Source organism: Micromys minutus (assembly GCF_963924665.1).
Source record: "Micromys minutus genome assembly, chromosome: 2".
NCBI lineage: Eukaryota > Metazoa > Chordata > Mammalia > Rodentia > Muridae > Micromys > Micromys minutus.
Genome location: NC_137971.1, coordinates 103,605,407 through 103,623,820, shown reverse-complemented (window position 1 = coordinate 103,623,820; position 18,414 = coordinate 103,605,407). Strand labels below are relative to the sequence as shown.

The following is an 18,414-nucleotide window of genomic DNA, read 5'->3' as shown; positions in this document are numbered from 1 at the left end:
TATGTTGAAATGTGATTCTGAATCTAGTGTCTTTGCACTGTAACACGCCTCAGTGACTAGAACTGCTGGCAGCAGTTAGGTTAGTGGGTGTTTTTACTGCAGATAGGATACTTCATTAATAATATCTGTAGTGCTGTAAGTACTAGAACTAATACGAAGTTGCTTATTTAATGTTGAGTCAGTATTCATCCAAAAGCTTTAGATAACATTTACCTTAAGATTGACTGATAGAATGTAATAAACACCTAACCATCTAGCACTGTAAGTTGTCAAAGTAACAGTGTATCATATGTCAGTGTGGGTCATCACTTAAGACTCCTTCCCTATTTGTGTGTAATTGATAGTTTATTTTTGATGGCTAACGTGGGGCCTGTGGTGTAACTCATTGAGAATAAACTGCTGCTTATGGTGTTTTTTTACATTTCTAACCTTTTGATTGATTCTTAAACACTGTCAAGGTTTTAAATTTTTAACATTGTAAATAAATACATTTCTTTTATTAAAATATTTGCTATACCACAAACTCTTTTTATTGATGGTCCTGCGCTTGTGGTAGACATGTGGTGTCACATTATTTTGAGGACATCCTTGGATCTTTCTTACTGATGTCAAAAAAATTTTTTTTTGTTTTAAATACATTTGTAAACAGTAAAGCATTGTGTATTTAAGGGGAGGTAGCTGAAAGTTCATTTCCCTTATCATCAACCTTGATAGTGTTTTGATAGTAGATGTTCTTTTATTAGATATAAAAAGTACCCAGAATTTTAGGTAGTGAATGTACATGTAAACTAAAATGCTCTCTGTGTATTTTGTTGTGTAAGTACTTGCTCTAATCCAGTGTTATTGCATTATGTAATTGTTCTCCCTGGGAAAAACAGAATGGCATGCATTTTCCACAATACGTAAGTGACCAAAACCTAGCCTCTTTTTTTTTTTTCTTTTTTTCTTTGCAATAAATTGGCATGCTATTAACCACGGCTGCAGCAGAATCTCATAACCTTCCAGCTATTCCTTGTTTTCACATCAGATTTCAGTGTGCCACAAATTACTCCTATTCCTAGCATCTACTGATCTTCATGGGTGTGTTGCAGAGTTGATTCTGATGGTGGCATGGAAAATACCAGTTTTTCTTTCTTGCTTTAATATTCCGCCATTTGCTGCCAGATGGCTGGGCATCTGTGTGTCTGGGTGTCTGTGTGTCTGGGCGTCTGTGCTGCCACCATGCACTCAATGACTTTTGAATGAAGGGAAATGTTGATTGTGGTAATGTTTCAAATAACAATTGCATGTAATCTTCCAGGCTTCTGCTGTACTTGGCAGTTTGACTTACTGCTCTTGTAAATCTTGGTTTTGAAGTAGGGAGAGACCAATGTGCCCTACATGCTCACCTGAATACTAAACTCCACTCGTTAGTGTTATTTTTAAAGTTATGCTTTATTTAATCTCATGCATATGTTCAAACTGCTGCATAATTTCATGTTTTCAAACATTTTAGCTGTGTTATTGGTCTTTCACCAGTATTCAGTTTTAACATTTTGTGAGTGATATTTAGGGAATATTGTTAAGACAGCAGCCATATCTACGATAATATGTTTCCTCAATAAACAAAGTAGGACAAGGGATCCTCACTAAAATGTCAACTTAGGTTATTCCCCGTAAGTAATCGTTAATTTTGGAACAGATTAGACAGCTAACTACAGCTGCTTACGTGAAAGCTGTGATCATAGGAGTAGCCACTCAACGTCTTCCGGTTCCTAATTGATGTGGAATCGTTAGTTTTTTTTTTTCTTTTCCCCTTCTAGTACTGAAGAAACACATTTAGTGCTTCTTCTAAATATTAAACATTTTTTTTTTATGAAAAGATGGGCTTTAAAGTTTGGAACTCTTGGATACTTTAAATACCTGTAGACTGTTTGATTTTGATTTGTTTTCCATTTTGGTGGAGCTGTGGATAGGACAAGTACTCTGTTGGAGTCTTTGAAAGCTATGAGCTATAAATAAAGTATGTTGTATTCTTAGACTATGGTCAAGTCTAAGCTTTAGTGTTTTTTTTTTTTTTTTTTTTTGTTTTGTTTTGTTTTGTTTTGTTTGTTTGTTTTTTTTCTCCTTTTAGCAATTTTGCTTTTCTGCTAGTTTTGATATTTTTCTGAGTATTAATTCACAGTTAGCAGCAATCATAAATGTCACTTAATCATAGCTGTCTTAGCAATTTGTTTTACATAGAAATCTGACAATCCTTTAAGTTCATGAGACGGAGGAGTTAACATTTCCTGTTTTGCCTTTTCTTTTGCCATATCAGGCACCCCCTGTAATGGCCTATCCTGCCACTACACCAACGGGCATGATAGGATATGGAATTGTAAGTATATTTCTAAATACAAGCTTTTGAAAGTAGAGTAATTTATTCTTAACATTATTTATTACAACCTTAGATTATCTATAGCTACTACTAGCCCAAGACCTAACTATTGCTGCCATAAGATTTGTTGTAAAATAGGTATTGATTAGTGTGTCCAGTGTTAATTTATTTTTCCACTCATAACTTTGCCGGATATGTTGTTTTCATTACAAAGTGGCTTAAATGTTAATGTTAGCCTCACACTGTTTTGTTACAAGTAATGAGGTGACACCATCTTAATGGTGCAGAATTGTGTGATTGAGTTATTTAGGGGTCAACTTAATGTGGTATAGGCCAGAACAATTTTCCACACAGTGATTGTTGGAGTACAAACCAGTCTTTGAACCGTCCCACAATCTCTAGTCTGTTAACATCAGTGACATGAAGTTGACCTCTGGCCTCCACATGTGTATTTACACCTATACATACAGAAACATGCATGTAACACCTATTCATATGTATACACTCATAAAATCAGCCGTCGTTTATGATCATTTTTATAGTGACATAAAATTTGATTTGATACTCAAAAAGCAATCTGTCACTATTTAGATGTAGATCCTACAGTTTTCTCTGTACACAGACCCTGAGGACCTGGAGACTTGGGGGAAACTTTCTTCCTTTTCTGTCATCTCTTCCCCTTTCCTTTTCCTCCTTTTTTTGTTTTTTTTTTTTTTTTTTTGTTTTTTGTTTGTTTTTTTACTATAATGTTTAAGTTTGGCAAATCTGTTTGATAGAAAATGTTTGGCTTTATTTGCTACTTTTAGTTTTGTGTTGTTTTGTTTTTGAGACAAGATTTCTCTGTGTAGCTTTATTAGCTGTCCTTGAGTTTCCTCTGTAGACCATGCTAACCTCGAGCTGTAGAGTTCTATCTGCTTCTGCCTTCCGAGTGCTGAGATTAAAGGCATGAGCCATCACCACCTGTTTTCTAAGAGTGAACTCTATTGACAGTAGTACTTGTTAGAAACGTAGACATTACTCTTACTTGCACACAAAATAATTTGTCCTTATAGTCAGAGCAAAGGTACTGTTAACCTTTCATTCCTGTTAGTTAGCCTTCTTTTTTACTTCTAGAGTGATGAATATGTAAGCCAACACTTTTAAACTAAATATTATTCTTTTTTTTTTTTTTAAGCCTCCTCAGATGGGAAGTGTGCCTGTAATGACACAACCAACCTTAATATACAGCCAGCCTGTCATGAGACCAGCAAACCCGTTTGGCCCTGTATCAGGAGCACAGGTATTAATGATGGGAATAACTAGTAATGTGCTGATCTGGAAGGGCTCTAACACCAGTTCCTCTCACTCAACAGATACATTGAACTTGCCTTTTGTCATGGATATTACTTGTTACTTATCTTCCTGATGCAAGTATTTTTCAGAATATCGATTAATTCCAGAGAATTGATAAGTAGATGATAGGTTTTATAGGTGGGAACTTTTTATGACTTCATGCTATGGCTGAGGAACCTTGTTTCTTTGTAATTGGAGTTTAGACCCTCAAACCCCTTACCTCAGAGCAACAGATCAGACCTAACGGCTGGGTATAGCTCTTTAAGTGTTGCTCTAGGAATGTTTACTGACTCTTGGAAAGCCTGCAAAGAGTTTGATTGTTATTTTTTTATTAGGTAAGATTTTGTCACTAAAAATTATGGTAAAAATAGCAAGCAAACAAAAAAATAAGGAAGAACCATTAAAAAGGCCATGCTGATTTAGGCTCTTTAAAGGAGAGACTTCTTTTAAAGAAAAAACTTGCTCCTGACAGGTATCTGAATGTTCTTAATTTTACTCTTTTGGGGTTTGGGGAGGTCACATTAGAGCAGTCTGGATTTTATTTATGGTATGCTATTTGATAGGGTCCTGATGAAGTACAGGGCAGCTTATCCTATGTGTCTCTGCTCCTTACATATCACTGTTAATGTACACCTTGGTTTCCTAGATGGTTATCAATGTCAAAGGGTTGGCAGGCTATAAATTTGAAGTGTAATTGAAAACACAGTATTCAGCAGTTAACTTATATTCCTTTTCCATTGCCATACCTAGTAAGTAGGTTTACTAGGATATACAGTATTACAAAGACAGAGTATATTCAGTTTGAATCTAGTCTCTGCTTGATAAATAGCAGTGAACAGGAGACCATTTTATATTTGACCTTTGTTGGATATTAAAATCATTGATTCTGTTTTTACATATGCTGAACATAAGCTTTGCTACTGAGCTACATCCCAGCCAGTCCCACTCCTTCCTCTGTTTTGATACGTGTTCGACATTCAGTACCTTTTACAGGTTTTCACTTGCTCATCACACTCGAAGGGAGTGTTAAGGTCTTTGCTTTGTATCTAACATTTGCATTTTCCCAGATGTTTATGTAGAAGATGCTAGGCCTCATAGGTTTGGGGTTTTCGGTTTTTTTTTCTTTCTATGCTTGTTCATGAGTTTGTTAGTTAATTTGTTCACACTGAGGTTTTATATCCTGTTTTGATTTGTACTTTACACTTTCCTGATCTCTTGTAGAGAATGTTCAATGATGAACAGCAGTTTGTAAGTTGTTTGCAGTACATAGTATTATATATATATATAAAATCACTTAAGCGGGAAGACATTTACCCTGGTGGTAGGGGTTTTTTTTTTTTTTTTTTCTGACGTTGCTGTGATAGCAAAACTCTTAATGAGTATTCACATGATGATGGTTTGGAGGCTGTTGGGCTCTTTGAAGGTGGCAAAGGTGGTTATGCTTGCCGAATTCTCCTCTTCTTATGTGTTAAAGCACAAAATAAATGGGTGTTGCATTTAAATAAGAACATTTTAAGGGTTTCTTTACTTCGTTAACTAGGCTTTTTTTTTAATGGAGCACTGGTAGTCTTGTTTAAGGAGGACATGTGTTTTCATTGTGTTTGCAGTGCACATTTTGAAGCAAGTCTGACAGCAGGAAGGCAGTAAGTGTTTGAAAGGAAACTGACTTACGAGTGCATTCACTGCAGTCGATAAGAGAACTTCTGTCTTATTCGAGTCTTGAAAGTGAGGATTAATGACTTTCTTGTAGGGAACAATGACATTTTGCTTTTAGGTTTCATGTGTTTATTTACTTGTGTCTTGGTTTCCTACCAATCTTGGGTGTTGACAGTAATAGTTCTCAGCTGATTTGTCTAGCAGAATCTTCTCGAGGGAAGAAAGCAGTACTCGATGCTCATTTACCTTTTCCTACTTACTGTTACACACTATGATGAGAAGATTTACTTTGGGAATCAGATTTAATGCCATAAATGAGAAATGGATTCTGTAGCTCTCATTGTACACTAGCTAGTCACATAAAACTATCAGGAGTCTGATCTCTAACCTCTGTTGCTAATAAAACAAATACAGTAGAAGGCCTTCCTTCCTGGGTTCTCTTTTTAAAATCCTAATTGCTTGTCTTATAGCCAGAAAGCGATAACAAAGCCCTGGGTGGCCAAAGTTTTACAGTATTATCATGGTTAACTTCAGTAGCTCTGAGTGTACAGAAAGTGTGAGACTACATTTGGTTTATGGTATGTGCTAGAAAAGTTTGTAATTTTAATTTTTTTCAAACCTTATTTTTAATGATGGTTCTTAACCACTTTAACTTCTCCTGTAGCCCACTACCAACAGAGGTAGTGGGGAAAGAAAGGACATAGGGGAGTGGACTTGTTTAGAAAGGTTCTTGTCTGGAAATTGGCAGTTTGTTCACAGGTTAGCAGCAGCACTAACAGTTCATAGATCAGCAGTCCAGTTCAGTAGACTCAGGTCAGCAATAGCGTTGACAAGACTTAGCAGATGCTGCCAGGCCTCATCCTAGGATGAGTCAGCAGGAGGGACCAGCAGGATCATCAGAAGTTCTGTGCTATGCCTCCCTCAGGGAAGCAGAGATCAGTGAAGACTCGAGACCATTGCACAATGCACATGAGACACAAACACTGAACCAGCAAGCCAAGCTCTGTCTTTGTCAGTCTGTATACCCTCCAGACATCGTATCTTCTGTGTGCCTTGCCTCAGTTCAGGTTTTGCTTCAGCGTGCGCATCCAATCAGCCCACGTCCAAAAGTCCCAACAAATGGAGCTTAACATTAACTATGCAATGTAAGGCGGATCAATACATTCATATTGTTAGCAAAGAATCCTTCATCACAGGTCCATTCATTCACATGTTTGCTTTAGCAAAACATCCTCTCTCCTGTGCCTGCTTCAGGGCAACATTCCTTCAGGAGTCTGCCTTGGTCTTTTACCTGCGTCCACTCGAAACATTCTTTCCCATGTTTGCCCAGCAAACACCATCCGACTGATTTTCCAAAGAACCCTTAAGTTTCCACTTTAGAAGTTCCCTTGAAAGTTTCATAATCTCATTTAAAATGTATTGTGTTGATGGGTATTTTGCCTGCATGTCTAGGCACCATGTTCTTGTCTGGTGCTTACAAAGGCCCAAAGAGGGCATCATATCCCCTGGAACTAGAGTTATACGCAGGTGTGAGTCACCATATATGTACTGAGAATCTAACCTAGGTTCTCAGGAAGAACAGCAAGCGCTCTTAACCAGTGAGCAATCACTTCAGCTCTGATATCATTTAAATTTCTTTCTATAAGTGAAATATGATAGAATTGAGTTGAAATAAACAGGAATTTAAATTTGATTTTAAGAATGAAAAAAGTAACAGCCTCAGAGCCCATAATATGGGCATTAGAATCTGTTTCCAAGGGCACGCTTTGTGAATTAATTAATACAGCGACAGATCATTTACTCTCTGTTCCAGAGGCTGGAATTCTGAAGCTGTCCTCACATGGTATGCTCTAGAAGAGGATCTGTCCTTGCCACTTGCTTCTCATAGCGGCGGGACAGCCTGTGACATTTGGGGTTAGCGTGCTTTCTGCTGCTGAGCCACCTCACTGCTCCGTTGTTTCTCCAAATAGACTCACAAGCTGGGAGAGTCAGAAAAGACTCCATCGTCCTCTACGTCTTAATCCTAGTAGTTTTGGACACATGGAGTTCTTTGCAGTAGTTCATTCCCCTGTTTTAAAAAAAAAAGTATGTCTGTGTTGGAGCAGCAATGAGGTATCTTTAATTATGAAATAAATGACTTGGATTTGAACTGACTCTTGACTGTATTAACTCTTTTAGTACTGGGTCTCAAGATAGTAAATGTTATTGGAAATGTGGGTTAAGGCATTTTCTGTTGTAATTTTGTTTGTTATACATTTCTGTATATGGCATATTTGTAATAGTTATAATTATTTTATACCAATTGGCAAATTTGATTTTATGATGAATCTGACAAGCGGAGTTTTTAAAAATTTCATTTTCTCCAATATATTAGCTTTTTGGTTTTGGTGTTCCTAGGCAGTTTTAAGCTAGGTTCTTTAATTTACTCAGAGGGGGGCGGGGCGGGGGATAAAAGAGGCCAGCACTTTATCTCAGGTGACTTCTTAGGACTTGAAATCATGCTGCATCTTAACCTTTGAGTGTCCCTGCCCTCAGTCCCTTTTCTTCCTGCTTTCTTTGAGCATGTCCTGTTCTTGTCCTTATTCCCCTCCATCTGGCTGTCTTCCCACCAGTGCAGGCTTTGTTCATGGTTTTGCTAGTGATGGGAAAGGATGGGAGTAGGTGCTTATGGCCACTAGGCACCTCGGACCCTGGAATAATGCAGCAGCCAGACGATTCTGGGATGTGGTTTTGCCTGATGCTGGAGGATAATGCCAAGAAACATAGTGTAGAGATATACACTAAGTTTTTGTTTTTTGACTAGTGGCCTAAACATTTAATTTTACTGAGTGTACATATATGACAGCAGTGTGTTTTATACCACTTTAAAAGACTAGAAGGAGTTTCAGATAAGACAGTTCTTTTTGCCCAAGGTAGATTGACCCCTTTCAACATGATATGTAAAACTCCCAGCTGCATGCTCGTGTTTTGAGAATGATAATGTCTCTTGTGTTCTTCAGGGACATTTTTTTTTTTTTCTGATGCTATCAGGTATTCAAACTGCTACCCATATGAAAAAAAAAATGATTTAAGGAGACATTTTAATATGGGGCTCTCATAAGAAAACGTCAGTTAGATACAATATGCAATGAACTAGTTTGTTTGTAACTTAAGAAAGGAGTCGAAGGAAATATACGGGTTTGCCCTTACATCTCAGTGATTAATGAGAATTTGAAGTCCTTTCATTCTGAATGGCCATCAGTACAGGGCCTCAGGTAGAAGGTTAGGGCATCTTCCCAGTTAGTGTGCTTTCCTCTGCCCTCAGAGTGGCAGGTATTGCAACCTCTAGCCAGGACAGACATGTTGTCTGTACCTGCATGTGCAAGTCCCTTACCCTTGCCATCTCTGCTTACTGTCTTTGAACATGTATTTCTAACACAATATATGGACTGGGGAAAACCTTGATGACCAGAATAACAAAAGATGGTTTTCAAATTTGTAAGTTGGTTATAATGCCCTGAATGGCAAATTGCTTATACTGGTGAGATAATATTTCTTGAAACTTGTTACCTAATCATTTTTATGGTGCTTTTCTTTAAAACAAAACAAAATGAGGAAAGAAGCAAACATAAAAGCAGAACTTAAGCATGAAATAGTCAGGCTGTGGCGCACACACCTTTAATCCCAGAACTTGGGAGGCAGAAACAAGCAGATCTCTTGAGTCTTGAGGCCAGCCTGGTCTACAGAGTGAGCTCCAGAACAGCCAGGGCCACACCAGGAAAAACCAGGGTGGGAGCTGGGGGTAACTTTTAAACCAGTAAAGAGATTTTCATTTTGTGACTTCAAATTATTTATCTAATTTAAGGGTTGGGAATATTAATTGAAGTTAATTTACTTAATCAGTTTTAATTTAATACTTAACTGAATATTCCTAAATAGAGTTCTTTTCATAATGACCCTGTGATTGCAAACTCTATGATCCAATAGTGAGGGAGAAACAGAATAAACTTGTCAAACTAAAAGCAGCTTTATGTTGGATTTAAAATACTCATAGATCAGCTTGGTGAAACAGACATGTGCACAAGTAATGCCTTAATTGTTCAGGAAAACTGTCTTGTCCTTGGTAGTAAAGTATACGGTTACTTGGTGCAGTTCAACTTTATCTTCAAATTAAAAGAAGGGGCGAATTCTGAAGTCAGATGAAGGCGTTCAGACTGGAGACAGGCCTTGTTCCCTTGTTCAGAGACTAGTTTCCGTGTGCTCGCCCTTCTTCGTGGCAGCGGTCAGAGGGCAGGACTCTGCGCAGTGGGAAGGAGGCAGGAAAGTATTGCATTTGGAAGTGTGGCATCTGAATGGGAGTCAGTTTGCACAACTGTGCACAGATGTCTGGAAACAGGAAACCAGCTTCACTATTTTTTTTTTCAAATCACACAATTATGCATCCTTTCTTCTGTGTGCCCTTCTCTTCCCTGATGCTAAAAGTCTTGACTTAGGTCAGTTTATATCAGCTTTTATGGATAAAAGATTTTCATTTCATGTTTTAAAGGCATGCATTTGTTTTCTGGAAAACCATGTCATTGGATATCTTTTAACTTGACATGATGATTTTTTTTAATCCCATTTTCTACAGAGGCTTCCTTTATGTTTACTGAAGGTGACAAAATGCCTCTTTCTTCATTACACTCTCTGCTCTCATGTTCTGTCATTCTGAGATCTTTCTCTTCCCTGTCTCTGTCTTCTTTCCCCTAGCTGTCGGCAGCATCCAGCCCCTCAAGGCACAGTCCTCACAGAGCTGCAGGAAAGGACCCCTTTGCAGAGCTCTCTCTGGAGGACTTCTTATAAGTCACTTAGGTATTGCTGCGTGTGGGGGAGATGGGGATGTGGATACTTAAGCCAAGATTGCCAACACTAAATACCATGCACCCTTCTCCTTTGTTTATCTAAAGGAGTCTGCATTCCCTCTGTACCTCAGCTGCCTCCTCCTCTTCTTTTCTGGAGAATAAAAATAATTCAAGATAGGACAAAAGAAGAAACCACCTTTGGAACGTAGCTTTAACACAGTTAAAATTAGTGAGATCGGGGACCATCTTAACACAAGCATCCACTGCTCACAGCCAGTGGGTGTGGCCAGATATCACCCTCAAAGATGAGGTGTTTGGTCATTCTTAAGAGAATTGTAGGGATGCCTCACTTTAAATCTTGGTTAGGAGGAGTAGTAGTTTAGTTTAGTATAGCAGCTATGGCTCATGATAAAATTCATTTATGTAATTTCTTTAAAGAGTTGAATTTTATGTGTTCCCTTTGCTCAAGACAGTAACTTAAAAATTTTGTTGTCTGGTTGGATTTTTGGGGTTTGGGGTTTTTTTGTTTGTTTTGGGTTTGGTTTTTTGCTTTGGTTCAGTTTGGTTTGGGGTTCTTTAGTTTTTTGTTTTGTTTTTGAGACAGGGTCTCTATGTAATACTGACTGTCCTAGAACTCATTCTGTAGATCAGGCTAATCTCAAACTCATAGAGACCGCCTCCCTCTGCTTCCCAGCTACAACTTGTTTTTTAATTAAGGGCGAGTGAATACCTAACCCTTTGACTACAAGGATATGATCCGCACTGCTTTTATCTTCTGGAAGACAGTTTAATTTGTTCTTCTTGATGCCCCAGGCCCAGGGTACATTCACCATCTAGTTCTTTGGCAGTTTGCCTCTTACTTGGCAGGTCCATCCACCTCAGACTTAGCTGCCTTGGGTTAGGCAGTTGGAGAGAAATGAGTGAGGCATTTTTTGAATAAACAGTGACTCCTGGATGACAGGTTTCTTTATAAATACCTCCGATTTTTCGTTGTAATAGCAAAAAGTTGAATCAGTGCAATGTTACTTTTTACTTTATTCTCTAATTACAATTTTGGAAATAATTTACATTTTGCTTTCCCAAATAAGTTACATAGGACATTTGTGCTTATGGGTAAATATTTTTGACTTAAAGAAAAAGTTTATTGGTCTTCTCCCCTCATCTTCACTATTTCTTGCTTTTTAGTAACTGGGAAGATAATTAGAATAACCACACGATGCTGCACTGATTGTGTTCTAGCACATGGAAGCTGGTGACACATTTTTTGCCATCGGGGTTTGTGATAGGCATGCTACCTCTCTAGGCTGATTGAATGGTGAAGGCGTATAGTGTTTAATCTGTGAGAATATGTCATATAATGTGGTGAATTAACTAATCTATACTTTGACTTTCTTTTTCCAGATACAGTTTATGTAACTAGATGGAAGAGAATGGAATTACTCCAAGAATACAAGTGCACAGGTGGCGGCTCCTTACTTCCAGCAAAATCCAAACTGCTGTCTCTGAAACTCTTCCTCCATTAGAGCGCTCCAGTAACCCATGAAGGCCCACAGCGGGATGGGACTAGTTTATAGGAGAGCGTTGTCAATACCATTTATAAAGCCAAGAATTGCCATGATTTAAGACTAAGATCTGTCTTTTTGGTGACTAACACTTCAGTTCTTTCAACTCCTATTAATACCCATAATCAGTAACCTACCAAGAAAAGCCCGTATTTGGAAAGTGTGGAGTTTGTGTTTGGAAAAGCTGCCTGGATAGAAGAGTCGTGTCTTTTACCATATTCAACAGGACTCATTGGGGGATCAAAATCATAATTTTAAATTATGCATTGTATTTCTTTTCTCCACTCCTCACAAATACAGAAACCATAATTGAAGTCAACTTTTTTTTAAAAAATTATATTCAGTTTGCAGTAGACATTCCTTAAGTATTTGTATTTATTTATGATTATCAATTTTACATAACATTAATATTATATCAAACTTCCTTAAGAAAATGAGTATGGATGTTCACAGTATGTTTGATTTTTATCTACAAGAATGAACCTGATTCAGAATGCTTTTCAGCTGACATACAGAGCACTAAATACTTTAAGGTAAATCCATAGGTCTGAATCTCTTAAGAATTCTCAGTCTCTATGGGATGTAGGGACGCATTATAAATGCATTAATCCTTATAGTCGATCCTGTGCCTAGGATTTTGCAAGGGAACAGTTCACTGACTAGGAAAAGCACTACATTTAAAATTCAGCATTAGTGCGCTGGGAAGGATCTTTACTGCTTTGTGCTTGGCATGTCATTATTTTCCACTTGACATTAGGGCCTTTCCAGATGAATGTGAGGAATTGCTTTCACTTCAAGACTTTCCTTCTTTTCAGTAAAACTTTAGGAGATGTTATGGGGAAAGGGAGGGGGACAGAAATCCTTGAACTTTTTGTTTGGCGTGTGCCATGTTATGATCATGTACCTTTTAAATAAGGGGAGATAGTATCTTTAAAGTCAATGTCTAGCCAAGAGTTTAGTTAATGAAGAATTAAACTGCACTGTTGATCGGTGCTTTCTGTAAATACATCTTAACGCTTGGGTTGAGAGGGGCCTTAAGAAGGACAGTTCATTGTAGGAAAGCAATTCTGTACATGAGTTAAGCATACTTGTTGCATTGTCTCTGCAGATTCTATTTTTGTTTACAATATTAAAATGTATGTTAGCAAATGGGTGGATTTTCAAATAAAATGCAGCTTCCACAAAACATGTTATGGTATTCTGGTTTGAGGTGCATTCTCCTTTTTCCTTTCTTTTTTTAAAATTATTAGTATCAGGTTTTTTTTGGTTTGTTTTGTTTTTTTGGTTATTGTTATGAGCTTTTTTTGTTGGTTTTTGTTTATTTGTTTGTTTGGTTTTGTTTTTGCTAAGAAAATTATGCCCAGGAGGTTCTATCTGCTGCTGGTCAAATAAAATGTAAAATTTGTTTTATTTAAACATACAAAAAGAATAATGTTTGAATTCTTGTTACCATCTGGACTCACTTAAAAACATCACACTTGTTCATTTTCCTTTCTGATTGGATGCCTTCAGTCAGGTAAGTTAATAGAGAAAGTACTCTTCAGTGCGTAAGACTTTGTTTGCTAAAGAGTATTTGTTCATACAGCACAGTGAGTAATAACCAGCGTCAGAGTGCATCAGAGATTGAAAGCTGTGCACTGCTGTTGGCTATGGTATGAAAACAATCAAACTTTAGCCAGTGTGATTTTGTTAATGACTAACTGGTTTTCAAATTTTGCTATTATTTAAATGTTTCCATATAAGCTGAGAAATTGTATTTTAAGTTATGAGTCTAAAATAGTAAATTTTGATTTATCTTTTTATTTGCAATGGGTATATGAAACTATTAAATAGGATGATGGGAGGGCGGAGAGAATAAGATCATAAAAAGGCTGAACTCTAGGTCTCTAAGGATCAAAGGAATTTGCCAAAGATCTGATGTGTGGGGATAGCCAGCGGACTCCAGGCATTTGAGGTCAAGAGTAGTGCAGTTTTCATTACTAAAACAAGCAAAACGAGGTACCATTTGCAGTTAGCTTTAGCAAGTAGAGAGAAATATACCTGATATTTTACTGTATTTGGTCATATGAAAAGAGCTAAGAATCCTTCCAACCTTTTCACTTTTCCTACAGAGATCATGTAACCATGCCAGCATTTGTCCCTGCTTTCCAGTGTATTCAGTTGTAGTGTATGCGGTTCATCCTAGAAGGCTATCGTGTTGGTGAAACATTCTGCACTCTGCCCACCAGTAGTTCATCCATAGCGCCTTCACACCTCTTTGGATGAGCATCAGCGATAGTTGTCAAGGTTTTAGAATGCTATTTCCATTTTTACAAATTCACTCGAGGGGCTTGAGAGGTGGCTCGCTGTCAAGAGCATTAGGTGCTCTTCCTAAGGACCCCATTTCAATTCTCAGCATCTACACAAAACTAACTCCAGTCTCAGAAAAACTGGCACCTTTGGACAGACAGACATGGAGGTAAAACACATAAAAATAAGTTTTTTTTTTTTTTTTTTTTTTTTTTAATTAAGGAAAAGGTCTTCAGGTAGTAGTTGTGGAAGGGACTTGTTTGTACTATGTTGTATAGTACATTAGTTATTTCAGGGAACAGGATGACGATAGAATCTAAGCGACTTCAGGAGCTCCTACAAGGCCTTATGTACAGTTAAGCGTGTGAAGTGTGTCCGCATATACAAACTAGAGTAGAAATATGGTGGGCTGTATTGTTTCTGAGTCATTTTCCAAAGGGAGAAATACTTCTCTCCCCAACCCCAGAGATTTGGTCTTAACGAGACATGAGAATATCAGTCCACACCGTTAGACAAGCAAGGTCATCCTTCAGTCAGTATAGAAGGAGGTCTTCCACTCATCTATCCACGTTGTTTATTTTGTTCAAACAACAACAGAAAAACACTTCCCTGGCATGGCAACACGGGCCTTTAATCCTGGCGCTTGGGAGGCGGAGGTAGTCAGTCGCCTCCGAGACCGGACTGGTCTACAGAGAGTTACAGAATGTGTGAAGCTGTTACTCAGAGAAACCCTGTCGCAATAAAATAGAATCAAACCCAGTGTGTTGTGCTTTCCTTTCTACTCCCAGTTTCTCCCCATCTCCCCATTCCATCTATTCCACTCCCTTTCTTTTGCTAGTTAGAAAACAACCAGGCTTCTAAAGGAAAATAATACATGATAAAAACGAACACATCAGAATTGAGCAGAACAAAATAAAGAGCCCAAGAGTAGGCACAAGTAACATCCACTTGTTTTCATATTTTTCAGGAATCTCATAGAATGCTAAGCACAAGAGGCATAGGATATAAGAACAGGACTTGTAGGGTAAAAATAAAACAATATGTTAAATATACAATTATTTAATATATTAAATATATATTATATATTAATGTATATACTAAGAAAAGAAAAATCCCTGTTCCAACATTGTGAGACTAGGAACCTCCAAAAATGTCATTGAGTTTTCTGTTGTCCATGTACTTTTAGGTATGCAGCCTTCCCTTAATCGTTTCCTGGGACCGTGGGACCGTCTTGGAGAAAACTAAATTTTCATTTGCAAGTGGTTATTGATTGGAGACAGGTTCTGGGGACCTGTGTCTGAGTCTTCAGCTCTGGAGCCTCACCTCGAGCAGACCTGTGCTCAGGCCTGTGCATGCTGCCTCAATCCAAGTTCATGGACGCTTCGATAATGTTGGTTTTAGAGGAATTTTTTCTAGGTGTCCTCCATCCCTCTGTCTTTTCTGCCTTCTCTTTTGCTGGGATCCCTGAGCTCTCAGGGGAGGGATTTCTCACTCTACATAATGTCTACTTATGGGTCTGTGTTTGTTCCCATCTGCTGCAAGAGGAAGTTTCTCTGATTATGGCTGACCTAGGCACTGATCTATGAGTATAGCAGAATGCCAATCTAGTCTCAGGTTTTTGACCACACAAGGAGTGTTAGATACGGGTTCCATCTCATGGAGTGCGTGTAACTCAAATCAGATACTGACTGGTTACTCCCACAAGGTTTGTCACCACTGCTTCAGCACATCTTGCAAGCAGGACAGACACCACTGGAGATCAAAGGTTTGATGGCTGGCTTGATGTCTATATTTCTCCTTTGGTAGTGTTTAGAGTACCTTCCAGTAACAAAGACCTAGGATATGGGGTGAAGGCTTTATGTAGGGACCAGCTCAACTTCTCTATCCATCCATGACTATTGTATTTCCCTTCCCTAGTATATTTCCTAGATGTATCTGTCCCTCCTAGTCCCAGCAATGAACAACATGACTGAGCAAGCATCTTTCTGGTAGGATGAAGTGTCCTTTTTGAGTGTATGTGCGAGACTGATAAAGCTGGGTCTTGAGAAGCCTGACCACAATAGCACTCCCAACAGTAGTGAATGAGTGTTTCCCTTACTCTGTCTTTGTCACTTTTATTCTTAGACATTCTGGCAGATGTAAGATGAACTCTTCCAGTATGGTTAAGGATGTTGAACAGTTCTTTAAGTGTTTCTTAGCCGTTTGAACTTCTACTTTGGAGAATACTGTTTAGGTTTGTACCCCATTTTTTTAATTGAGTTGTTTTTTTGTTGTTTTGCTTGTTTGTTTGTTTGCTATCTTTTTTGGGTTCTTTGTATATTTTGGATATTGACCTCAATATAAAATTGACAATTTTTATAATTGTGAGGTTAAAATACTTGTTTCAAGGTGCCAGAGAGATGTGCCAGCAGTATATATGTGCCAGTGTATTTTTGCTCTGCTTTGCAAGTCTAAAGTCCGAAATACGGGAAAGAGTGCAAAGCACTCTTGGTGGCTGAGATTACCAAAGGGACACTGCAGTGTCAGTATAAGGAAAGAACAAACCAACGGTGGTCTCATTAAAGCACTGCCATTAGTCAGGGGTGTACACAGAACCCAAGAATGAGCCATCGAGCCATCAGAACTGAAGGAGAACCAGAAGAAAGGCATTAAGGACTTCACGGAAGCAGAGAGTGGTTATGAGTGAAGTCCCCCATTGTCTGTTGAGTCTGGCTCATTAGCTCTACAGCAGAGGCAGAAGTCATATTACTCAGGCTCGAGGAAGGAAAACGTGGAGGTACACTTAGCTGGGAACCAACTGAGGTCAGAAATAACCAGTTAGAGTGTACAGGCTGGCTAAAGAAGTTTTAGATGAAGTAGATCCACGCATCATTGACCTATCAAGCATACTTGATGCTCTCCATGTGCCAATACTTACTTGTAGAGATGCGACTTAAAGTCGCCAATGTGCCACAGTGATGAGTGTTTGAGAAGTCACTCAGTGAGGGGCTGCTGCCAGCTGAGCGTGGTGGGATTTGGATGGGGAAAAGGAAGCAAAGTGAGGAAGTGGGAGAGCAGTGCTCCAAGCACACAAGCGGAGGAAGGCAAACATCTGAAGGAGGTTGTGGTTCTCTTTGATCAAGTGGCAAGATTGCCAATAAGGCCAGCACACCATAAGCTGCAGGAGCTCACTGGATACTGAGTGAGGTCTGAATGGACCAGGACTTAAGCATACAGAGACCTGGATTTCTTCCTGAGCATGGGAAAAACAGACAAAAAACTAGAAATGCTGGAAATTATTATGAAGTGAAATGTTAAAAGGATTGGTTACTTTAGTAGGAAAGAAAAGAATAGATAAGCCAGTTTAAAACAAAAACCAAAAAACGTAATAGTTAGAGGAATAAACAATCCTAGGGGTCAGAGCTGGTCCAAAGGCAAGAAACTACAAAACCTATGGGAGAGATGGGATGGATGCCTGGGGACAAGATGCAACTAATGGGAGGAGGGCAAATAAAGTTTGGAAGATTCACCTATGGGGCAGTGAGGAGAGAACCATGTCTCCTGGAGAACAGTCCTTTTCATTTCAGAGTCTCTCCTGAGTGAACTCATTTCTTGGTGAACCAGTGAAATGTAACAGTAGTGGGGTGGGTGTGGTGAACTCCAGTCCTTGGACCTCAGTTTCTTAATCTATAAGTTAGGCACAATAGTGCCTTCCTCATAGGAATGTTGTATTCAATGAGTTAATAAGTAAAGCATTTACAGTAATAAGTAAATAAGTAATATAAAATAACAAAAGCCTAGCACATGATAAAGCTTTCATAGCAAGCTTATTCCTAAGTATGCTGCGCAGCACGGTGTCTGGAGCCATGTGGAAGGAAACGGCCTAGTGTTTCTAACCAGCACAGCAACTTTACAAAGTAGCAAGCTGCACACAGCCTGTTTCAGTTCTAGCCCCTACCTCGGGGTGTACAGGTGATAAGGACAAAGGGCCTGCCTACGCATACTTAAGGGTTTGCTGCTGTTAGCATTTCCTGTCTAAAGGTCAGACCTCAGCGTGTCCATTCAGCTCTTTTGGATCATTAACAATGATCCTGTGTGCGTGCCCTTGTGAAAGCTGAGTCCTTGGGATCCAGTGGCAGCAGGAGCTTGTTTGGTTTTGTTCTATTTTGTTTGTTTGGTGGTTTCTTCAGTGCTGGGAATGGAACTTAGAGCCTTGTACTTTTGATGGGCAAGGGCTCTAACCATTTAGCTCCAATCCTAGTATTATATTTTAGTGAGCTTCAAAATAACAATTTTGGCTGAAGATGTAGTCCAGTGGTAGAGCTCTTCCCAAGTATGTACAAGGCCTGGGTTTCATGTCTAGTACTGGAAGCAAACAGAACACTTGAAAACGTCCAGGTCCACACATAAAATATAC

At 38.7% G+C, this 18,414-nt stretch overlaps 1 protein-coding gene across 9 annotated transcripts in view; it reads left to right on the top strand.

Annotated features, from left to right (window-relative positions):
* Positions 1 to 12,917, top strand: part of PICALM (phosphatidylinositol binding clathrin assembly protein) — a 68,722-nt gene extending 55,805 nt beyond the window's left edge. For 4 of the 9 annotated variants that reach the window (XM_080911262.1, XM_080911263.1, XM_080911267.1 and 1 more), the window contains 5 exons: positions 879 to 902; positions 2,300 to 2,359; positions 3,534 to 3,638; positions 10,076 to 10,177; positions 11,569 to 12,917. In XM_080911262.1, coding sequence (XP_080767388.1) covers positions 879 to 902; positions 2,300 to 2,359; positions 3,534 to 3,638; positions 10,076 to 10,168 — 282 coding nt within the window. In that variant the 3' untranslated portion in view covers positions 10,169 to 10,177; positions 11,569 to 12,917. The remainder of the gene's footprint in view (positions 1 to 878; positions 903 to 2,299; positions 2,360 to 3,533; positions 3,639 to 10,075; positions 10,178 to 11,568) is intronic. The other 5 variants (XM_080911264.1, XM_080911265.1, XM_080911269.1 and 2 more) reach the window with 2 other exon arrangements.
* The last annotated feature ends 5,497 nt before the right edge of the window (positions 12,918 to 18,414 follow it).